Source organism: Protopterus annectens, chromosome 7.part0 (genome assembly GCF_019279795.1).
Source record: "Protopterus annectens isolate FY-2018-M chromosome 7.part0, PAN1.0, whole genome shotgun sequence".
NCBI classification, from domain to species: domain Eukaryota; kingdom Metazoa; phylum Chordata; order Ceratodontiformes; family Protopteridae; genus Protopterus; species Protopterus annectens.
Genome location: NC_056739.1, coordinates 1,044,703,789 through 1,044,729,014, shown reverse-complemented (window position 1 = coordinate 1,044,729,014; position 25,226 = coordinate 1,044,703,789). Strand labels below are relative to the sequence as shown.

General features: G+C 40.6%; 1 protein-coding gene across 1 annotated transcript in view; it reads right to left on the bottom strand.

Moving 5' to 3' along the window:
- SECISBP2L (SECIS binding protein 2 like) overlaps positions 1–25,226 on the bottom strand; it is a 1,453,372-nt gene that overhangs the window by 114,723 nt on the left and 1,313,423 nt on the right. Inside the window, exons 16-17 of the mRNA XM_044077590.1 lie at positions 20,075–20,229; positions 12,407–12,626 (exon numbers count right to left, since the gene is read on the bottom strand). Of these exons, the coding sequence (XP_043933525.1) occupies positions 12,407–12,626; positions 20,075–20,229 (375 nt within the window). The remainder of the gene's footprint in view (positions 1–12,406; positions 12,627–20,074; positions 20,230–25,226) is intronic.

The following is a 25,226-nucleotide window of genomic DNA, read 5'->3' as shown; positions in this document are numbered from 1 at the left end:
TCTGAGTTAGTTCTGTACTTCTTCCTGGTGGGTACAGCTGCCTCTATTTAGCTATTAACATGCTTGCATAGAGTTTCTCTGAACAGTTCTGCATTGGCAGCAGTGTTCTCCGGGTTTATGGGGGCTTGAAATTTTGCCAGGTTATCACTTAATAGCAGGAAGATAGCCTTGGAGTAGTTTCTGAATGTTCCAGGGCTAGCTGGGAGTCCAAGATATATTTTTACTTCAAAGGAGACCATTTTGTAGTCTGACCTTACCAGGGAAGACATTACACTAGGGGTGTGCAGCACTATCCTACATTAGTGAGGACCAGATCCAGTATGGTTGCACCCCTGGTTGGTGTACTGACAATATGGTCCAGCGAATTTGTGTTTACAAAATCCAGGAACCTGTGTGCCTGTAAGTTTGGTGTTAAACAAGATTCCCAGTTAACAGTGGGGTAATTAAAGTCACCCATGAATATGGTACTGGGTTGGATGGTGAGTGTTTTCAATAATTTTAAATACATGATGTGGGTTTCCTGGGTCACAGAGTGGGACCAACAGATTGCAAGGAAGTGGTATTGTATTTTGCCTTTTGGTGATTTGAACATGGAATAGCTGAAATGCATTGTCCTGTTTGACCAGCCTTACCAGAGACACATCCATCTTTAGTCACTGTCTATGTAGCGGCTGGTCTAAATGTGTGGAAGGCATTATATCCTTGCAAATGCTGGTGGCTCTCTGCAGCTTTAAACCATGTCTCAGTGACCACACAAATATCAGCATTCACTAGGGTGAACAGAACTTCTAGGGAGTGCAGTTTTTTTAGACTCCTAGCATTGAGCAGTAATACCTTTAGATTTCCTTGATTTTGATTTGCTGTGTTGGAAGTACTTTATTCTTCCATCTCATAAAGGTAAACAAAAATATGACCCACTTGGTTTTTAAAGCAAACAAAATAATACCTTCAGGATTTTTTTTTTTACCTTTTCCCGCTTCCATGCTACCATTTGCCCAGTCTTCATGAAAACATCAGTTCTTCCCAGTCACACAGGGGAAGTGGCTGAATCTAGCACTGACCCTGCAGGTGGTACCCCCAAACCCCAAGAGGGGACAATCTGTTCCCACTGTGATATCCAAGGCTGCCCCCACCCTAAGAGCCTGCAGGTAAAAGTTGAGGAGTGAGCTCTAGAATATTGGCTCAGGGGATGTTTCTATTCTAAAAGTTTTCTATTAACTGGGCAGATATAGGATGGCCCACACCACCCTGCTCTTTCCCTCCCACTGCCCTTGCCACACAGACAGCCTGTTCATCAATTAAAAAAATGTATCCCTATCCTCTGCCAGATATGTACCTGGTTACAAGGAAATCCTCCCCCCGGAATAGGCATGACCATCCTCCCTGCTGTGTCATCGAGCACCCAAGCCTCTAGTCAAATCTGGGTTTTCTGGGCCACAGTTAGAGCTTTATCCCAACTTAAAGATTTTTTTCCCTAGTAAAACATTTGAATTCAAATTTTTGTTTACAGAATAACTATTTTTTTCTGGTTTAACATCTTGGGTCACCAGACATCTTCTACCTACTTATCTTTTTACAATAATTCCCCAAATCCATTACTCAGTTTCTCACTCTCTCATCACCCTCTTCTGCTGACATTACTTCTACATAGTACAATGTATCCTGTGTTATTAATTTACATGGTTATTTTACATGTACTTCTTCCATTTAGCACTCCACTCACTCCCCACTTCAAATAATTCATCACCTTTCTCTACTAAAATCCTTAATTCAGTCACTTCTATTCCCCTTTGCCAAAATTGTCTTCCTCTTCAAAGAATTAAACAAAAAAAAATGCAACTTCAATTTTATTTCTAACTCATGGACCACCATCCTACTAACAAAACACCCCTTTGCTAAAAGGACCCCAATTATTTTACAGTCTCAACACAATTCCACTTTACTTCCCTTAGCCAGCAAAAAAAAAGGTTCCTGCAGTGCATAACTTACAAATTAACATTATTAACCCTACTTATTAATTTTGGGAGCATTTATAAATACTGTGGCTAAATGAACTGTCCAGACTGACACTACTACTTTCCTGGTTACCCTTTCATCTTTCATGCATAACATTACGCCAGGCACAACAACTTTAGGTGAGAGGCATGTTCACATCAAAATCATCTTGTCCAACTGAATTTCACAGGCAGTCCTTTGGCAAAAATGACCAAGACTTAAACTGGATTATTCCATAAAATCAATAACTAAAAAAAACTTTATTTAGCAGTAGTTAAATTCCTTATTCCCTTCAAGTTAAAGCAAATTCTATACCCTGCTAAACAACTAATTAATGTAACACCAACTTCAGTATCAACTAGAAAGTCTTAGAAACTCCAACATTAACATTCCTGGGTATCACATGAATAACATTAATGAAATTTTAAAATACTCCTCTTTGGAGTAACTAGTACAAGACCCCAGCCAACCAAGTCATCACTCCTTTCTGGACTAAGTCAAAGGAAAAAAACTCCTCTCTATCTCTTCTCTGCAAGCACCACCTTCAGCTTAAGTGGCCACTGTATTACTTCTTCAAGCCACAATCTCCCACCTCAAAATTATCCACCAACAAATATCTTGTATCTCTCTCTCTCTCAGCAAAAACCCAAAAGAAAATTAACAGTCTTAAAATACTTAAACTCTAGTTTTACTGCCAAGATCCTAGCTGCTAAAAACTCAATATTCTCTTAAATCCTCAAAACATATACAGTAGAGTCTCGATTATCCGATCAGTTATTAGAACCAGCCTTCCAAAATTTTTGGGTAGGAAAAATCATAAACTCTGAATATGTAAACATTATATGTACCTGCTTGAGCATGCTTTTTGAGCTTGTAGCTAGCTTGTGTGTGAAAATATTCTTTAATGTCCATTGGAATCAGTGAATACTTAAAAAGTGTAATCCTGCATGCAGAAAAAGCAAGATTTTAGAAGCTTTTTATCCAGTTCAATTATATGTTTGATTATCTGAACAATTTGATTATCCGAACTACCCCAGGTTCCAATTAGTTTGGATAATTGACTCTCTACTGTACTTCCCAATTATCAGTAGGCTCCTTAATCCCAGGATCAGCAACTGGAGAAGCTCTAAACTGAAAGCATTACTTAAAATTACAGGCGAGGCATAGTCTCTACAGAAACAACCTAACCTTTACTCTTTGTTTACCGAGTAGGTGGGCTGGTCTAAGGACCCTGTTCAACCACAGAGTGCAAAAGCAAAAAAATGCAACAGTGTCGAAGGGAGAAATCAAATGCTTTGACAGTAGTCAGGAATATTCTTATGACAAATCTGTAGGTTGCTACATCTCACAGTAGCTGACAAATATTTTCACAGAAGTTGAAACTGTACATGCCAAGTAAATACGGTAACATTTCAAGTAGTATATAAAACATTTTCACAAAAAGTTGACATTGCTTCCACAACATTTTTACATTTGGCTACATTCAGAGAAAATGGGAGCAGTAACACAGAAGAATCCATTTGAAACAATTTTACATTAAAATTCTGAGTTATAGTGACAGATATTTCAGAGGTAATGGTCTAAATCAGATACTCTTTTTTACAAAATGGAGATCTCTCTTGAAATATAATACAATAAAGTAAAAGAGTAGAATACTAAGTTATTTACATTCTCCTGGATGACCAAGACACTAGGAAATAATGTAGAACTGAGTTAAGTAATTCTCTCCCGCCCCCCCCCATTTTTCACTGTTTCTCTTTAAACTTCAATGTGATGGAAAGATTAGAGTGTTCCATATCCTATCAACAAATCTGTTAAGCAACACAAAACCACTGCTAAAAGATTTTAACAGACAGGTTTATCTCAAAGCCAAACAAGTGAACAGTATAACTAGATCTAAACGTGTTCCTCTTGAGCTCTTATTAAAATAAACACTGCTTACCTCTCCTGCCAGGGCTTCTTAAAAACTTTCTAACGTCACTATTTCTAACTCTGTCCTTTATAAGTACCCTTTCCCCCATTCTCCACTTAATTGGGTAGAACCACCTATACACTATGACTTACTTGGGTTACATAAAGAAATAAACTGAAGCTGTTTTAAAATCCAGAATGACACTCCCTCAGAAATTATCTATTACTCCATGGTTCCTCTCCCTTTATAAATTCAGTCTTGCACATCCCCTTTCACCATACTTTCAATGTTATCTCTAACAAAAACACTATGTAAATCTGTAACAGTTAAACTTGTTCCAAAAAATACAAAAACATTCTTCCTCCAAATACTTCTGCTCAATTTAAATTCTTCCAACTTTTGGAAAATTCCTGAGACACTAGCATATTCTCAACTGGGGCAGTTATCTCTGCTCTTCCAGGCACTAGCATAGTTTCTGGAATGGAAGAAAGACTATGAATGCCATCAGTACCCTTGACTAATATTAATGATGTTATCATCAGAAATGAAACTTAACTGGTGCAGCATTTGTGGACCTTACCAAAGCATCTGATCCTGTGAACCACAGCATTCACACATTACTGACAAGGCAGCAGCTGGCTTAAAGATATTATGTATAACAAAATCTTCCAGATAAAAGTAGGATCCACCAAATTCAGACCAATCCCTAGTACCACTAGGCTCCCTAAGGCCCAAGTACTCTATCTATTACTTTTCTTGATATTTTTAATAGACTTCCTTCAGATCTCCATAACCTTTTACAGTAGAGTCAATTATCTGAACTAATTGGGACCTAGGGTAGTTCAGATAATCAAACATATAATTGAACCAGATAAAAACGTATAAAATGTTTTTATTGAACATTAAACAAGAAAATTTTACTGTAAGTGCAAAACAGTACAGTACAGGTATATTATTATACTGTAGTTAAATATTTATTTGCCAAACTACAGCATAAGACATACCAAACAGGAGTTACTAGGACATACTCAGGACTTATCCACCCCCTTTAAAGTACAGTACGGTACAGTATCAGCAATCCAGCTACATACTGCAGGAGTAGAACCCACAGCCGTCCGCATCAAAAGCAAGTATGCCACCTGTTGTGCTATTAACAATGCTTTTAAATACTTAAGCACTATAGTGATATCACTGGCTAAACAACAGTTGCACACTGTAAACAGACTTGGCATAAGCAGCACTAAACTTCTCTTCCCCTGAAGCTCTCAGCTCCTTCTAAAATGAAGTTGACACTCACTTTCTTGTAAAATGCATGTGACACACAACCATATCTCTCAACTTTGTAGCACAAATAATCTGGAAGCATTTATGGAGGGATGACGGAGACAAAGGCCCAAAACCAGGGACACATTTTAAATATTGCTTGTATAACCTTAAAAAGTTGCTAGAATAAAAGGTTTTGTGTTACGATGTATTTCCTAAAAGATAGGAAGACTGAAACTTAAATGGTTGTCATTATTTAGGGAATTCAGTCCTCACTGATTTGTCAGAAAACCACAACTTTTAAGAGGAACAGACCAAAAGTATGAGCCAAAAATTCCAGATATTCTGTGAAAATCTGGACAGTTGCTGCTTGAAACACTAGTGGTGGTAGTGGTACAGAATTCAGGCTTTACTTTCTTGCACCTAAGGTACAGGGTTTGAGCTTCAGCAAAGTAACACTAACCACCAGTTATCCTTAATTGTGGCACTTTATACAGATACACATACACATACATACACACACACACACACACACACACACACACACACACACACACACACACACACACACACATACACAAACAGACAGACTGTTGTAGACGAAGTGGAAGCAACAATGAACAGAACATAAAATTCTGCATGGCAGGAAAGACGCACGTACAGACGCAACTGTTAGGAAGGCTGCGTTTGGATAATTGATGTTTCAGATGATTGATGTTTGGATAACTGGTGCTCTACTGTACTATGTTTGTATGTTGATGACATGGTTATTTACAAATCCGACCCATCTGCTGCAACAAAAACTTCCTTGAAAAGAAAAAGCACCTTAACACCTGGCTTAATCACATGCATTGAATTATTAACCATAAAATAAACTAACTCATGTTTGGAACTAAGCAACAGCCCACCCTTGCTGTTATGTAGACAAATAAATATAATAATTGGCAAATGCCGTTCAATGCTTCTGCATTCAGGTATCCAGTTTGATCAGACTTTTAACTTTCAATATCAAAAAGAAATGAGAAAAAAAAAAAAGTTAGTCTTCCAGGAATGGAAAAATTTCTTGTTTCTTGATCTTCGAGATACAGCAGCTATCGTAAAAGGAATACTGCCATTGCACCCTGAGTATGGACTTCTCATTGCCACTGCTTCATATAAAATAAAAAAAGGCCTTCCCTACAGGTAACTTCTAACTTTAAAAACATCAGTTCATTACTTTGATCCTGGTCATGAGCACCAAAGCCAGTTTTTAACAAAAGACAAATTACTTTCTGTCCAGCAGATGAAGGATCTGCTGCTGGGCTTGCTTTCTTATCAACTGTTTAAATCAAACCCATTTTCCTTTTTCACAAGCAAATATTAAGAGTCCAAATCCAACCTCAGGTCTCTCCCCAGAAAGCTTTTAGATTTTTATACCTCTCATAATAAACTTGCCTGCAATAATTACAGTTTTTCTACATTAGCATCTAAGCTTTGGCCACCACTGCAGACCCACCTTAAAAGAACCTAAAAAAGCATTTGTTAAAAACTGCAAAGTGCAAATGCTTCCAATGCAATGCTCCCCTATAACTTGTCTTGCTTCTGCTTTTTCTACTAAAAATACATCCTAACAAAAGTACTTATGCATATGTAGAATAATACATTACTAGTCCTACAGTACTTGTTTTCTCAGTCTTAACATGTCCATGATATAAAATTATGCCTTTCACTATTTACATTTATTCTACTTGAAGCTCTCTTAAGTTGCATATGTTGTACCACTAGTCATGCTGGCATTTTCTGTTATGATACTTCATCTGCATTTGTTTTATTATGCTATTGTTTGTTTGTGTCTTTCGGCTTTTCACGGTTAGGGGTCGCCACAGCGGAACTCCGGTCCGCTAATGATTGGTAGTGGATTTTACGCATGCGGGTTACCAGCCCTGACGCACAACCTTCAACGAAGGCATGCCCCATTCACGTATGCCTCCACACAGAAGACGCCCTAGCTGAGAATCAAACGGGACAACGTCTTTTATTATGCTATATGTTTCTTAAATTCATACAGTCAAGCTGAGTCTGAAAAAGGTTCATTTGGATCAGTGCTATACCACACTTAAAATACAAACAAGTAAAAAAGACACATATTCTGTCAGATAAGGTTTAATCAAGCTCAGTTATTATTTTAAGGACTGGAAACCAGCTAGAGGATCTTACAATAAAAGCTACAAGCTATGGGTTACAATTTGCTGGATATTACTTTTTGCTGATTTTTCTCCTCAAGCCAATACTTTGCGTTTCTTGAGTTTTGCTTGCTTTATGGTTTGTCTGTCAATAACACTGACACACATATGAAAGGAAATGTACAACTGACAAAAAAAAATTGGGGAGGATGGGGTTGGGAATTCCTTCTTAGGCTCAGTGTATGACTAGCAGGTCATACATCTGCCAGCAAGCAAATAAGCAGCACCATGTTCAGCAGCTACCATTTCTTGATGCACACAACTGATGTCTGAAAACAGCAACCTGAAGTCATTGCCTACCAATCACACTTTTGACTACTGAATGTCATGGATGAAACATCACAGTCATACAGTAAGTACTGTCATCATTCATAATGCTTCACACAGTATCCTAAACCGCCCAAAACAGGTTCTGCGTAATCTATGAAGTTCTCTGTAAGACATGCAGACATCAGACATGTTACTACAGATTTTTCAAAACAGGCAAACCAATAAGCAGTAACGCAACACTACTGCTACGTGTTCCTTGATGCTGACAATTTTTAGGTGCACCACTGCCTTTGGCACTCTATTCAATCCCAAAAGACCAACTCATTCCTCTACTGCTTGGTGCTAGTACCAATCACCACCCTACTGGAAGGGTATCCTTATTCCACAGAGAAAAACCCTTCAGTAATTTCAACTTTTAGCCAAGCACTGAGGGAAGAATCAGGTGCTGGCAGGCTGCTATTAACAACTGACTCACATTTTTATTTCTGTTATGATCTAACCCTCTCTGCTGGCTAGCAGGTACAATGTAATACCTGCAACACTTAACCTTCAGGTGGAGAAATGCTTTGTCACATTTGCTATGCTGAGCAAGACAGCAACACAACTTGGAAGCCTTATACTCTCACATCCCACCTTTCACATGAGTGTATACCTGCGGCCAAATGCAGAAGTGTTGTTAATGCAGTGGGATGCATACCACACCATCTGCACAAGATGTGTGGAGTAGGCATTGGACACAAACTTTGATCCCTCCTCAGCCAGCTCCTCCAGCATTTTTTTAACAAGAAGCATCTATATTAAATCACTTAAGGCATAAGCAATCATACATTTATGTAAATGAAACAAAACAAACCATATTGACATAGTCCCAGCTGCAAGTATTTTATATCACAGACTGTGCTAACACAATTTTAGTTGTAATCATTATACATCACTTATAATCTAACCAATCAATGTCAGTCAAACATTACATAGCTCATTCAAATTCTGCTTCCTTTTAAACCTCACTACTCCCCTGTATGTACTGCTCCCACAGTTCCCATTTTTCCTATGTAATTTGCTCCTACCTGTTTCTAAAGATTCCAGTTCCAGTTGTTTTATCGCTGTTACTGTATTCACTACTTTTAGTACAGTTGGTTTATAGCCTTTGATTTCCATTTCCTAGTAACTGCTTTTTTGGCAGCAGCCATAATTAGACTTAGCAAGGCCTTACTATGTCTGGACAATTCAGACTCTAACACAGCTCAGAAAAATCATTTCCCTAGTTACACCAATTTCCTCACCCAGTATCTCTGATAGAGTAGTCTGCCAACTCATTACACTCTCAGAAAATATGTTCCCAATTATCTCTTTCTTCCTCATCACACCTCCAACATTTGCTGTGTACCAGAGGAAAAATTCTCTGGAGTCTGCTTGGGGTATAAAAATATCTATGTAAACATTTCCAAGCAAAAATCCTAAATATTCTAGATTTTGTTGCATAGTTGGGAGACAGACATATATCCCCCCTCATTGTTTCTTTGTGAATTCCTTATCCACTCTCTCTTCCCAATGCGATATAATCCTCTCTGTCTGATTCTTGCAATATTTTGTATGCTCTACTAATTATTCCTTTTTTAACGGCAGCTTGATTCTAGAGTCTACTAAAAACTCTACCCGTACTGGTCTTTTGTTTAGGACCTCTATTTTTCTCTTTGCCTATACTCTGATATCAATCCTTGAAAGGGAAGACAACCTCTAAACTGCAGTCCAAATAAATTCTTGATATCTTCCCGTTCTATTATCCTTCCCTCTCTAGTTATTTCCTCCCAATACCATTGTTCCTTTGCCAGTTTTCTCCTATAAATTCCAGCCCCCTCTTGACTGTTGTCTGTATCCTTAGTTCCAGACATCCATATCAGCAGAACCTCCTTACTCCACTTCTGTGTGAATACTTTCTTCTACTTTATGAATATAATATTCTGTATCCATCCATCCGTCCATCCACAACCCTTTTTACCATTCTGACACATGGGTTTGGGGTATCACTTCAACAGTGAATCATCTAGAGCCAAGGTTTACAATGCCAGGTGGCTGTGATTAGTGTGATTCTCCTTAAAGGTCTGCATCAAAAATTCCAGACTCTCCTCGTTTCTTGAGCTTCCCCCTTATTTCATTATTATCCCTTTCCAGCTTGAATTATAGGTTACTGCTTGTACTATGTACAGGAGCCTTAACTGTGTAGCTCTGAAATACCCCTGCAGATTGGGCAATCCTAATCTGCCTTGTTCTAGTGGAAAAATAAGCTTATCGCCACTTGACTCTTGTTGCTTTCCCCTCCCAGATAAAATCCTTCAGCTCTTTATTAACTGCTAATCAAAACTTCTTCTCTGGTTGATAAAAATATGCATGACCTGTGTACACGACTAAAAGGACTAAAAACAATTTAACTGTGTGCATCTTACTATTGATATCCACATAACAGAGATTCCATTTTCTTAACTTTTGTATCATCTTTTGTTTAGTCTCTTCCCACATATCCTTAGCTGCTACACCAGAACCATTTTAACCCATACTCCTAAATACTTAATTTTATCATGTCCCCATAAATATGGACACTGCTGAACCAATCCGTGTATGGGTACATAATTTACTGCTACTGCCTTTGTTTTAGCTTCATTTTTGTATTCTGAAAAGACTTGAAATTGTCTCAAAATGTTCCACAACACTGTAATGTCCCTTTATGGTTTTGTCAGATATAAAATAATATCATTTGCAAATACAGCCAGCTTTTCTCAAGTACCATACCAATTACATCCTTGAATTTCTGAGTCCTGTATTTTCTTTGCCAATGGTTCTAAATATATTGCAAATAATAAACGTGAGAGAGGACACCCCTACCTGGTTCTTCTGCTCAAGCAGAGATTACCAGAGAAGACCCCACCCACTTTAATTTTCACCTCTGATCCCTCATATATCCTCCTAACCAATCTTATAATCTTATCAGGGAATGCAAATGCTGCTACTGCCCTGCTCATAAAGTCCAAGTTTACTCTGTCAAATGCTTTTTCTGCACCAAGACCCATCAACAGCAGTGGTATTTTCTTACATTTTGCTTCCCTCTGGATCATCAGTGTTCTGTTAATGTTGCCAAATGTTTGCCTCCCCCCCACAAAACCACATTGATCCATATCTATCAATTTTGGCTTCACGTTTGCCATCCTTTTAGCCTTTAAAGACAAACACTTTATAATCATGGTTTAGCATTGAAATGGGCCTGTATGAAGCTGGATCTGATGGATCTTTATCGTCTTTAGGTATTACAGCTACCACTGCATTCTTCTAGGATGTTGCTATTTCTCCTCCTCTTACAATACTGTTAAACAAAACCTTCAAGTTCTTTAACAGTTTCTTCCCTCCTAGCTTCCAAACTTCCACAGGAATACCATCTATTCCTATGGACTTTCATGTAGATTGGTTATACATCACCATTTTTATCTCATCTCTCCTAACTTTTAGCAATTGAGCCTCATCCACCTCTAACCTTGGCATATTCCATAAACATTTCCATTTGTACCTTTTCTTGATTTCCAAATTTCTCTGCTTTATACAGACTTTGATAGAACTTCCAAAATATTTCTAATACTTCTACTGGATCTCTTTTTATCTTCCTTGTTATAGCCTCCCTAAGCTTGGTGACAGCCCTTTCTACTTTCTGTTGCTCGAGTCGCTGTGCTAAAAGTTTTTGTGCTCTAGAGTTATCAAAAAACAATTGCTTAACAGTAATCTTTCTAAACTCATGCATATTATCGAGGTAATCGCTTATTTTCTGTTTAGCATTCTGCAGTTGTTCTCTTCTTGTTCTGTGGGATTTGCCCTGTTTTGCAATACTTTAACATTTGTCAGTCCCTCTAAAAAAATTCTTGTTACTTCTTAACCATATATCCCTTTCTTTTATTGCCACCCTGTTTTTAAACTCCACTTTAATTTTATCCCACTCCCTACTCCCAGCTATATTTTCAGAAGAAATTTCTACTAATAGCTCTGGAATAATTTCTACTACCCATTTCTTGAATTCCTCTCTCTTCAATAGAAAGGTGAGAAAGCACCAATGTCTCATTTTTATTTCATTACTCTGTTTTTATTTTAGTTATTATTAGCGCAAGATCTGAATTAGTTACTGTGCGTATCAAGACCTTCAATTAAATGCATATGTTCCTGTAAAATGTAAATTCTGTCTAGCCTAACCCAGTTTTTGTACCTTGGGAAATACGTAAATTCACTCTGAACTCCTAGTACTGAATTCACATCTTCCATGGCAAATATTTTCAAAAATTTCTTTAAAAATCTACCTTCCTTATTCATATTTTCCCTTCTAGGCCCCCCAGACACATCTTCACTATTGCAAATCAAATTCCAGTCCCCACCTATAAGCAATATTTCTTGCTGAAAGATGATTACTAGCTCCTCCAGCATTAAGTGAGATTTGGTTACATCTGGGTCATACTTGAGGCTTAACCATCCATGCCAAATAATACTCCTGTAGCAAGGAGCAGTGTACATTTATAAGACAGGAATAACAAGAAACTCTGCATAAAAAATAATACACAACCAAAATGCATTATTTAAAACCTCATTAGGTATTGTAAAACTATTTCAGACATTTTACAAACTATCAGAAAAGAATGTATAAAAATGATGACTTTGATCCCTTTCATTAAAAATTCAATGCATGCAAGCACTGCTTTCATATTCATAGCCTTACCGTATTCTTTTTCATTAACTTCGGAGATGGGCTCTGAAATGACACTGCAGAATGAAATTGCACTTGCAGCAGACAAATTCCGAGAATGGCCCATGTGGTGAGGAACTTTCTTGACATTCTTTAAAGCTTCTTCTACCTGTTCCTGTTCCAAAGCAGCCACCATATCTCTGTATGCCTTCCGAGCCTCCTCCGTCAATGCAACTAATTTGTTGAACAGATTCTGAATTAAAAGATAAATGCATAATAAATGCAATAGCAAAGAAAATAGCACCAGCTACCTGATAAAGAACTGGCTCACACAAAACAATCAGATATAAAGAAAAACAGACTGAGCCAGTCACCACGGCTGATATAAATCTACTTTAATTGTAGAAACAAAAAGTAAGCGCTTTCACGATCCTCTCGACCACTTCATCAGACTCTAATAAAATCCTTTCATACACCTACTTTTATACACTAAATAATCAATTAAAACATTAAGAACATCAAGTATTCAATTATGCATGTTAAAACTTCATATTAAAGACTTAATTTAAAAAATAGTAAAAAGTATAGCAAAAAATACATTTGTCTAATAATAACTCATTTAAGCTCAAGTGTCCCAGCTTTTAAAAAGGGTTTCAGGGACACTGCCTCATTAATCCCTGGAGAGGTATGTGCATTCAATCCGAGTATCCCATCTTTGCTCTGCAAGCTCAGTCCTGTTTTTTATGTCCCCACCCCTCAATTCCTTCCTGCACAATCTCTAGAACAATAAATTTAAAGGAATGCTGTCTGCCCTTAGTTTCTACAAGCTTAAAAAGAGCATTTGTTTCCTTTTTATTGGAAATATCTCTGTAGTGCTCCTGTATGTGTTCCTTTATCATAGGATTAGCCTTTCCTATATAGTAAGCATTGCATATTATGCAGAAAGCAAAATACACTATATTTTTTGTTCTGTAGTCAGCATACTGCCTAGCTTGTAATTCAAAGTGCAGATCAGGGTGGATATATGTGGTACATGAATGAATATACTTGCATGCTGAACAGTTCCTGCACATATAAGTGCCTTTTCTTTCAGATAAATTGTTCAGTCTATTACTCTTGTTGCCATAGCACAGTTGATGTTTAAGGGACCTCTTATTTTTAAAAGCAAAACTAGGTGCATCTTCTATAAAACCATCCAGGTCTCTATCAGTTTTCAATGTGTTCCAATTTCTTTTAAATACTTCACAAAAATACTAATGTCACTGCTAAAAGTAAGGGGGAATCTAAGTTTACCATCATTACTGCCATTCACCTCTGGTGAATTATTGGCTCCCTCAGAAAAAAAGGGTCTACCTCTGGTGTTTCTTTCTTTCTTCATTTCAACTACATATTTATCATACATATCACCATGATACCCACTCTCTAAAAACCATAAAAGAGTCCTACGTTGGTTGCTCTCTCATCTTCCATGACGTCAGGTAGTCTGGGGTACAAAGCATGTAGCTGACGCCATTGCATTACTTTTTCTTGCCCCAGATGTCAGGTGCCCCCATAATGGGAAGCAGTTATATACAACGTTACACCTCCAACAAAAAGCAAATACACCAAAAAGCTTAAAGCATAGTAAGCAAGAATAGGTATAGTCACAATATAAGTCAGGGGGCTGGAGGGAGGGTAACCAGGACTGCAACAGTGAATACACTCAAACATCTACATTTATGGTAAGTGTTCACAACTGTACTATGTTCTTCGTGTTTCACTGTTGCAGTCATCACATTTGGGTAGATTCCCAAAGCTAAGGATGGGGAGGAGGAAATTAAATAGCATTAGGACCAGCTATAAGGCCCTGCAAGACTGCAGTGGCAAAGCCAGCTCTGGATTTAGAAAATTGGCAAGTAGTAATGTTTGGTGAAGGTATGTACAGAACTCCAGGTAGTAGTTTCTAGGATGTCCCTGGTAGGGACACCTCTGAGAAAGGCTGTAGAGGTAGTTGCAGCCCTGGTTGAATGTGGTCTTATCCCCTGTGGGGTAGGTTTTCCATGGTGCTTATAGCAGAAATGAATGTAATGGCCTATCCACTTACAAATGGTTTGCTTTGAAATGGCCTTCCCCTCTGCCCCTGCAGCAAATGCAACCAGCAGCTGTTCAGATTTCCTGAGAGGCTTAGTCCTGTCCAAGTAAAATCTAAGTTGTCTGTGCATGTCCAAGGAGTGCAGTATTAATTCCCCTTTGTTCTGTGGATTAGAAAAGAAGGCTGGCAAATGAATGGACTGATTAAGGGCCACACTGGATACCACCTTGGGCATAAAGGAGGGATTAGTCCTGAGGGATACCCTGTCCGCATGAAAGATGATGAAAGGCTCCACACCCATGAGGGCTTGTAATTCAGACACCCTTCTTGCTGAAGTGATGGCTAGAAGGAAGGCTGTTTTCCAAGAAAGGAATTTCAACTTTGCATTTGCAGCTGGCTCAAACGGGGGTAAAGTGAGCTTTTCCAATACAAAGTTAAGGCCCCAGGCTGGAGTAGGGGCTCTCCTAGGTGGTCTTAAGTTTCTGGACCCTCTGAGGAATTGCTTCAACAATGGGTGAGAGAAAAGGGGTGGTTCTGTATTGTAATGTGTTGAAATGGCTGAGGCATGAATCTTGATGGAAGAAAAGGAAAGGCCCTTGTGAAGCATCTCAGTTAAGTATTGAAGAATATGAGGTAAATTGGGCACTGCTGTGTCCATCCCTCGAGTTTGACTCCAGGAACATAAACTTTTCCATTTTTCAGCATAGGATTTTGTAGTACTCGGCCTCCCTGCCTCCAGAATGACATCCATCACTTGCTTACTGAAGGATGGTAACGGAGAGAACAGGTAATTTAGCCAGGCTGCAAGATTCAGGGTTTGGGTGCAGAATCTGGCCCTCCTGCTGGGACAGCAGGGCAGGGGTCTGAGGCAGGTGCCACTGTGCAGGGGGTACCAGTGTTGGCGTGGCCAGTCTGGTACAATCAGTGTTGTCCTTGGTTTGTCCTGTTTAATCTTTAGTAGCACCATGGAGAGGAGAGGCAGAGGGGGAAGGCATAAACTGATAGGTTTTTCCAGGTGAAGGACAGGGCATCCACTTTCCAAGCTTGTTTGCAGGGAGTCCTTGCACAGAATTTGTCCAATTGGTAGTTCTGAGGGGAGGCACACAGGTCTATCTCTGGGCTCCCCCATTTGTTTCTCAACACGTCGAATATCTTTGGTTTCAGTTTCCACTCGTGTAGATCCATGAGATTTCTGCTTAGATTGTCTGCCAGTGTATTTAGCTTTTCTGGCAGGAATCGAGCCTGTAGGTGCACTTGGTAGCTCAAGGCTGTGTTCCCCAGAGCCATGGCTAGACTGCAGAGAGGGTATGAGTGGGTTCCCCCATGCTTGTTTATGTACTACATAACAGTGGTGTTGTCCGTCTTTACCAATAATTGTCCTGGAAGAATGTGGTCCTTGAAGGCTGTCAGAGTATTCTGTACAGCTAACGTTTCTTTAAAGTTTCATTTGACTTGGGTTCCTTTTGCCCTGAATGCACTGCCCTGCCAAGTGAGCCCCCCCATGCACAGTCTGATGCGTCTGTTGTTAGGGTTTGGGCAGCAGGGGGGTAGAGTGAACGTCAGTCCCGTGTTTTGGTGGCAGGCCTCTGCCCACCAAAGGAACTCTATCTTTAGACAAGGTATGATAGGAATCATTGATTCTAGACCCTGATATCCTGACACCATATGCTTTTTAGATACCACTGTAGTTTCCTCATATGCAGTCTTGCATATGGAATTAATAAAATGCAAGTGGCCATGAACCCCAGTGCTTGCAGTATTTTCCCTGCAGATAGCTGGGTCTTTGTGGCCAGTAGGCTGTCAAATGAACTTGCTTCTCTGGCATGAGGTAGGCCATCTGGGAAGTTGTATTCAAGCTTGCTCCCAGGAATACAATTTGTTGGCAGGGTACAAGATGTGATTTATTTTCGTTTATGGTGTACCCCTGAGAAGTTAGCAATTTCTTTACAAATGCCAGATGACTTAATAGCATGACCTGGCTTTCTGCCTGAATTAGACAATCGTCCAGGTATGGGTATATTTGAATATTTCTTTGCCTGCAAAATGCAATGACTGGAGCTAGGTACTTTGTGCATACCCTGGGCACAGTAGATAAGTCAAAGGGCAGTGCAGAGAACTGGTAGTGCATGTAGCCTGCTCTGAAGCGTAGGTATCTTCTTCATTGGGATGTGCAAGTAGGCTTCCTTTGAATCCAGTGTTGCCAACCAGGCATTTTTGCCTAGCATGGGAAGCAGCTGATGAAGAGTTAGCATCTTGAATTTTGGGATTACCAAAAAAGTGTTTAGGATAGACAGGTCCAGGATAGGACGCCAGGAAATGTCTTTTCTGGGTATCAGGAAAAGTCTTGAGTAAAAATCTTGTCCCCATTCTTCTTCTGGGACACGTTGAATAGCCCTGATTCTTAAAAGACAGAGAACTTGCTTTTGAGCCTCTGCTCACTGATTTGGGGGTAGGTCTGGCCAACCGCTTGGGGTTGCTAAGGAGTGGAAGTGGAATCTGTATCCTTGGGAAACTATATTTAAAACCCATTTGTTCTGGGTAATGAGTTTCCAATTTTTTGCATGCAGGACGATCTTTCCCCCTAAAGGAACGGTCATTTGAGCAGGGCTTGGAAGGTTTAAAGTTAAGTCATTGAGACAGTTTACCATAGGGGGAGTCTTACTACTCCCTGCTTTGGAATTGGTAGCCCCTCCCCCCGCACACTGCTTAGGCCTTTGAGTACCCTGGGACTGAAGCCTGAAGTTCTGATGGTTCTGAGTTTGGACTGAGAAGGCCTGGAAGAGGCAGGAAAGGACCAATTCTTAGAGGGCCAATAACTACTAAGTCTGGGAGGCTGTACTTGCAGGAAATCTTTAACAGTTTGCATAGATTTAGCTTTTTCCTCTATCTTTTTAAGTACTACTTCTGCTTTCTTGCCAAACAGGCGGTCTTGGTTTAAGGGAGCATCCAGTAATTTAGCTTTAACATGAACTGGCAAAGATTGCTCCTTAAGCTAAGCATGCCTTCTCAGTGCAGATCCAGTGACAGCAGCCCTGCAAGATGCTTCTAATGAATCAAAACCATATTGCAAAGTATGTTTTCCAACTTGTTCAGCAGAATGCATTAAATCCTGTAATTCTTTCTTTTCAGCACAGTCAGGAATCAACATAATTTTCTGTTTAAGCAATCCAATAATATGCTATTGATACTTTAACATATGAAACTGGCAGTTTAAGGCTCTAATGGCCAAAGTTGCAGAAGTGTATACCTTCTTACCCCATCTATCCAGCTCCCTGGAATCTCTATCAGAGGGGGTAGGGGTTTTGGCAGTAGTAGCCTTAATGCCCTTGGGTCCCTGTGAAATGGTCTCAGGATCCGCAGTATGATTTTTAAAGAGGAACTTGTGAGAGTCAGGTACCCTACAATACCTATTAGGTTTTCCGGGAGCAGGAGATAAAGTGTCAGGGGCCAGGCTAGATTCCAAGAAGGCATCATCTACAATGTCCAGTACAGGAGGGATAGCTAAAGGCCTGTGCTGAGGCAGGAGTAAGAATTCCCTAAGCCTCTTTTTAGAGTCAGAGTAATCCTAGCTTTCTCAGCAGAAATGCTCCCTAAGAGTATGCAAGGTTTCACCAAAAGAGAAATCCTCTGGAGAGGAAGCTGAGCGAATGGAGTCCTCTGTATCAGAGTCTTCACAGGTAGATAAGGGCAAATCCTGGTCATCAGAGAAAACAGAAATTTCAAAATCCTGGTCAGCAGAATCAAAAGGAAAATCAGTCATAGGTCTCTTAGAGGGAGATGGGTGGCTTCTCCTGATTATAGTAATAAAGTCTTCAGCCATTCTTATTAGTTTTTTAGGCATAGGGGCCTGACCATGCGGTCTGGGCGTCAGTTTTCTGGGCATGGATTGAGTTTTAGGCCTTGAAGAAGAAGATGGCGTTGGTTCAATATGCAAATCAGTAGGCCTGAATACACCCTCAGAAGCCAGTGCCTGCACAGTGGCTCCGGACCCATCCAAGGTAGAAACATCCGCAGGTTCCACAGTTGAGGAAGCATCTCATGGCATATCGGACTCCGAATGGGTCTCAGTAGAGGCATGTGAATCTGAAGTAGCGGGTATCAGGGGCTGCAAAAGCATCTCACTGAGTATCGGCGAACTGGTGACTAGCTTAGGAGAAGCATCGTCGTCAGCTTTGGATCTATGCGGTCTGTCTCTGTCTTTATCTTTGCATTTTTTCGGAATGTCGGTAGTCGGATGGCTTACCGAAGCCAATTTTGGATAATTGAACCGAGTACCAAAGTATTTAGATGCGAAAATGAACAGACGACAAATAGTACGAGGTTTGAATAAGGCACAAAACCGACAGCGAGGTATGTCGTGGTCTGGGCTGAGGCAAGGAATGCAGTAAGAATGAAAATCTTTATGAGGTATTTGCTTTCCACAAGAAATACAATTGTTAACTTTTACTGACATTGGTTTAGAGCAAGAAAAATTATCCCCAACGGAGTATTTAGCTTAGTTGAAGACTTCGGATCCGAAACTCGAAAACGAAAAATTCAGGAGTCGGGCAACCGGCACTTGCAAACTGCTTATGCTTCAGGCACCGCATGGCAAGAAAGAGTGATGTAATGGCGTTGGCTGCATGATTTTTACCCCTGACTACCTGACGTCATGGAAGATGAGACACAGCAACCGGCGCAGGACCCAAGACTTTGATAATCAGGCCGACTGAGGGCTACCTGCAAACAGATAACCCAAATGTGATGACTGCAAAAGTGAAACACGAAGAACATCTGTGACATTAAGAAACCCAGTTTCATGAGTGTGTCCCATTCATGACCATTTTGTTTAAACATATTGTATGTAAAACTTTTAAGACACGGATTGTAAAATGAGGAGTACAGTTCATCCATAAACCATTTCTCTCACTAATTATACAATGGCCATTATGTACACATTTTTGTAACCTGTAAAAACATGGCATATAAACAGTTGCCATGTTTTCTGTAAATAAATGCTGTACAACAAACCTAATACATACATACATACATACACACACACACACACACACACAATATCCACTGGGATATAGTATGTTAACAGTAAAACACTATAAAAAACATTATTTTGGGAAAAAAAGCTCTGTTTGAATACAAGGATAAAATTCTGACACATTTTAATTAGCATCACAGGCACTTGATGGACTTGGCTAAACAGGGATGGGATGCAGACCCTGGAGGGAGGAGCAAGGCAGCACAGGACGCATAATGGCATAATGTCACAGTCTCTTAGAGGAAGAGTGATATTACAAGGGCATCCTGGGGATGGGCTATTGGCTCACTATGTCACTGCCTGGTGAGTAACCCTCACTATTAAGTGCAAGGGGGCATGCACTTACATGAGGAGAGCAATATGAGACCCCATGCTAATGCAGGCGGCTTGCTCCCCTAACTACAGCTGCCTGAATGATGGCTTCTTGGACATCTCTGAGTTATGTGGTTTGGGGACTCCCCACCATACAGGAATGAATAGGCTCGAGCCTTGACACCAGATGGGGGTGGCATCTGATTGTCAGCAGACACAAGGTCAAAAAAAAACATAGGGTAAAACATTATTTTAGGAAAAATATTATGTTTTTATTTCTACCCACCTCTGCACCAAAGTAGTTGAAAATCCCAACAACACTCACAGGAACCAGTTTGTTTACACAGCGTCCCAATGCTTTTCTTCCAAGTGCAAAGACAAAAGGAATTTCTTGCTCACGAGCCATGGCTATAACATTATACAGGGCTTCATCTAGTCCACCTTAAGGAAACAAGTAAATGTAAGCAAAAAAGTTAAAACTGTATACCAAGAAAGAAAAAGTACAACTACATAAGTAAGCTTACCTTAACAGTAGATGCTAAAGATTTAACAGAGGGCCAGCAAAGCTTCAAGGGCACCTTTCACTTCCCTGAACCATTATTCATTTGAGAAGAACTGAAGAAAAATAGTGGCTTGGATGCCAGGCCCTTCAGAGCTTTCATGCCAACAAACAGAGGAAGGCTAGAGCCCTGAAGAGGTCAATGTAGGATAATAGTTAGGAGTCCTCATTCTGGAAACAAAAAACATACTAAAATACGGGGGATGGACGGAGGAAGCGGCCAATGCAGCAGTGATCATTCAAACATCCACTGTTACCATATGTTTACTTGTATGACTGTACTATGTTCTTCATATTGATCACTGCTGCAGTAGCTTTAGCTATATTGGTAGATTAACATAGCTTAAGACTGACTGGCAAGAGGAAGAATGAGTGTCCAAAAGCTTCTGGAGAATGGTCCTAGCAAAGCCTGTCCTAGACCTGGAAAAGGACTCTAGTTTATAGGGCTTTATAAAAGCATGCACAGAGGGACCAAGTTACTATGTGTAGAATAGGTCTAAAATCCAACCCATTTCCAAAAAATCTACTTAAGTAGCCAAGGCCCTGGTAGAATGAACATTGGCACTGCTTGGAATTGCCTTATTGTGGTGGATATAACAAATAGTAATAGCCTTAGATAACCATCTGGAAACAGTCTGCTTTGACAAAGGCTGTCCTTTCTTTTTACTTTTGAATGGACAACTGATCAGGGTTTCCTAAAATGTTTTGTTCTGTCAAGACAGCACCTCAGCTGTCTGTGGGCATTCGCTCTCTCTCCCTCATTTTTAGGTTCTGGAAAAAAGACAGGAAGATGGATAGCTCAGCTCAAAGTAAACTTAAACATCACTTTAGGCATAAAAGAAAGAATAGTTGTGTAAGAACTTACCATAACCTTAGATGTCCTTCTCTTCCATGATGCAGTATTCATAACAGTAGAGAGTTGCTGCCAGCAGTGCTGCCTTCTGGCCAGTATACCAAGGTCTTTGCTTCTGGAGGGTACATGTGATGTCCCTTGCCAGGGTCATAAACTGACATAGGGAATAAAGGTGACGTCTGCACGCACCCTCCTCAGAATGAACTGCCACATACAGTAGTACTCCTGCGGGTAAGAAGGGTTCTAAGGGATCCCTTAGAATTACATGTAGGCTAGAGTTAGTGTAGCAGGTAGTTTGCATTTAGTAAAGAGACTGGAGGATAGAAGGGTCATGTCCCCGCAAGTCAGTATGGTATGTTAGATTGTAAAGGTAGAGGGGTAGGTGGGAGGGACTGAATACTGCAACATGGAAGAGAAGGACATCTAAGGTTATGGTAAGTTCTTACACAACTATTATATGTCCTTCTATTCACATGTTGCAGTATTCATAACAGCAGGGAGAGTACCAGAGCTTTTAGGTATGGTTGTGGGTGGAGGACTGGGTTTCCTGGTCAATGAGTCCTTGGAGGATGGACCTGACAAACCCTGCTCTGGCTCTGTTTGGTAAAGGTGTGAACAGAAGTCCAAGTGGCAGCTTCCAGGATGGAAGCATAGTTAATTCCTTTGAAAAAGGCAGCTGAGGAAGCTCTCGGGTGGAAGAAGATGAAAAGTGGATCTGACTTCCTGATAGGCTTGGTTTTGTCCAAGTAATACCTCAGTTGTCTGTGGACATCCAAGGAATGGAGAGTCCTTTCTGAGAAATTTTGTGGTTTGAGGGTAGAAAACCGGTAGGTTAATGGTCTGGTTTAGTGAGAGTTCATTAACTACCTTAGGCATGAAGGAAGCAAGGCTGTCGTGAGACAAACACGTCACGTTAAAAGCCAAATTCTTTAATACAAACAGATAAAAATCCAAGTAGCATAAAACAAGGTTCAGTGGGGATAAGCGCTTTCAATAAAAAACCTTCTTCAGATCCTTACTCATTAACCAGTGGTTTACTTAAAAAGAGACAGCCAATCAGCAAACACCAGGAATAAGCTGAACCAATGAGCTTATAAACCAACCACTTAGCATATCAAAATAACCAATGGGGGCTATCATAAACAATTTCTTCCAATCAGAGGCATGCCAGTCTCAAAGTCATTCATAATAGCAGTTTCTAGTCACAGAAAATGTAGGCCTAATCAACAAAAATCCAGGAACAAGCTAGACCAATGGGCTTATCATATAAAACAACCATTTAGCATAACAAAATGGCCAATAGGGGGCTATCAAAAGCTATTACTTCCAGTCAGAAGCATGCTAGTCTCATAGTCATTCATAATAGCAGTTTCTGGTCACAGAAAAAAGGAGGACCAATCGGCAGGAATCCTGAAACAAGCTAGACCAATGAGCTAATCATATTGAATCAACTATTTAGCATATCAAATTAATTGTTTTTGTGTAGACATGAAGGAAGGGTTGGTCCTGAGAGCAACTCTGTCCTTGTGGAAAATAAGGCAAGGGGAGGTAGCCATGAGGGCTTGTATCTCCGATACCCTCCTGGCGGATATGCATAGCTTTAGGGATACTGAATGAGCTGGTTCAAAGGGGGGGGGGGCAATGTTAGTTTTTCTAGTACGAAGTTCAGATCCAAGGGGGAGGGGGTAGGTTTCCTGGAAGGCCTGATGTGAAGAACCCCTTTGAGGAAAGGTCTGACCTCCAGTCTGGAAGCCAGAGGTGGGGAGATAGGCAAACAGGCAGAGATGGCAGATAAATGCACTTTGACTGATGAGTATGTTAGTCCTGAGTGAAGTAGCTCACACAAATAGGAAAGAACCATAGGTATAAAGGTAGTCACAGGGTCCTGGTTTTTTCGATGACACCCGTAGGAGAATCTGTTCCATTTGGATACATAGTTTCTCCTGGTACTAGATTTTCTGGCCTCCTGCAGAACACTGAGTATGTCCTCCGAGTACAGGTGTCTGTAGCATATCAAAACCCTATCACCCACAAGGTTAATTTCAGACTGCTCACCTGAGGGTGTAGTAGGGATCCCCTGTCCTGTGTGAGCAGGTCTATTCGGTGGGGTAACCTGTGATGATTGCCCTTGGCCAGTAGGTGTAGGAGGGGAGACCAATGCTGTCTTGGTCAAAAGGGGGTCACCAGTAGGAATTTTGTGTTGTCCCTCTGTATTTTCAGGAGGATTTTCTGAATTAAGGTGTAGGGAGGTAGACACAGAGGTACATTCCTTCCCAAGAAAAGGAGAAGGCATCCACTTTCCATGCTTGTGGATGCAGATTCCTTGTGCAGAATTTGGGCAGCTATCTGTTCTGGACGGAGGCAAAAAGATCTGCTTGTGGAATACCCCACCTGTGGATTATGTTCAGGAATACTTCCCTGTGAAGCATCCATTCATGACTGGGAGCTGAAGTTCTGCTCAGAAAGTCTGCCATAACATTCTCTGTTGAAGGAATATAAACAGCTACCAGATGAATGTGAAGAAATAATGCTAGGTTCCAGACCTGGATTGCCAGGCTGCACAGAGGGAAGGGCTTTGTTCCCCTCTGCTTGTTTATGTACCACAGGACCATCATATTGTCTGTGATAACTTTCTGGGTTCCTGGCTGAAGGGCTGATTTGAAGGTTAGTAGGGTCAACAGTAAAGCCCTCATTTCTTTGATGTTGATATGGTTCCTTGTATCTTGGGTTGGACAATGTCCCCTGCACCGAGAGTTGTTTTTGGCTTGTAAGTAGCACTGCCTCCCATACCAAGTAGGAGGCGTCAGTGGAGACCTGCTGGAGAGGTGCTGGGACCTGAGGGTGGATCCTTTAGTTGAGGTGAAGAGCTGATATCCACCACTGGAGTTCCTTCTTCAAACATTGAAGTAAGGGGAGAGGGGTGTCCAGGGGCTGGGAGTGTTGGCTCCATAAGATTTTCAGGACCCACTGGATTTTTCGCATGTGGAGTTTTGCCAGAGGTAACATGGGTATAAGTGATGCCATGTGGCCTAAAATTCTTAAAAATTCTCAAGCTGGCAAGGAAGCATGGGAGAGGAGTTTTTGGAAGTATAGACAAAGGTCTAGTATTCTTTGATCTGGAATGAAGGCTTTCATTTTGTCTGTTCTGATCCTGCATTCCAGGAAAACCAGGTCCTGAGAGGGGGAATCAGGTGAGACTTTTCGTAGTTTATGGTGAACCCTAACTGAGTCAGGGTGGAGATTACCTGTTGTAGATGCAGTAGGAGGACTAGGCGGTCTTGATGAAGAATGAGCAGTTCGTCCAAGTATGGGTATATCTGAATACCCTGAGTCCTGTAGTGAGCAATAACGGGAGCCAGGAACTTTTTGGACTCTCCACTGCTCCCTGTGTATTCACAGAGCAAGGCAGAGAATTGCAAATGGCAAGAGCCTATTGCAAATCTGAGGTATTTTCTGTAATCTGGGTGGATAGGGATGTGCAGGTAGGCATCCTTCAAATCCAGGGCTACAATGAAGGCCTGAGTTGGAATAAGTGGTAAGAGCAGGGGCAAGGTTATCATTTCGAAACTGGGAACCTTGAGAAAGAGGTTTAGAAAAGATAAATCTAGGATTGGCCTCCAAGGGCCGTCCTTCCTTAGTACCAGAAACATTCTGGAGTAGAAGTCCATGTTTCTTTGATGGCATGGTACTGGTTCTATGGTACCTTGAGGTAGACGTTGTTGAATGATGAGTGGAAAAAGGTGGGTTTAACTTGCAGGTGGGTGAGGGATATCATGAAAGGATGGTAGCATCCACCAAGTCATGAAATAGTCTGACTGAATGATGGAGAGAATCCATTGTTCTGAAGTGATTATCCACCAGGAGGGAAAGGAGAGGGTGCACGGAGGGAAAGTGGGGTGTCTTGGTGTAAGGGGGGGTTAGTCACAGAGGAGGCGGTCTGGTGTTGTCAGATTGGCCTCAAAAGGGGGTGGTGGATGAACTGGTTGGAAATCTTGGAGAAGAGTTTTTCCTGGTTTGTCTGCATCA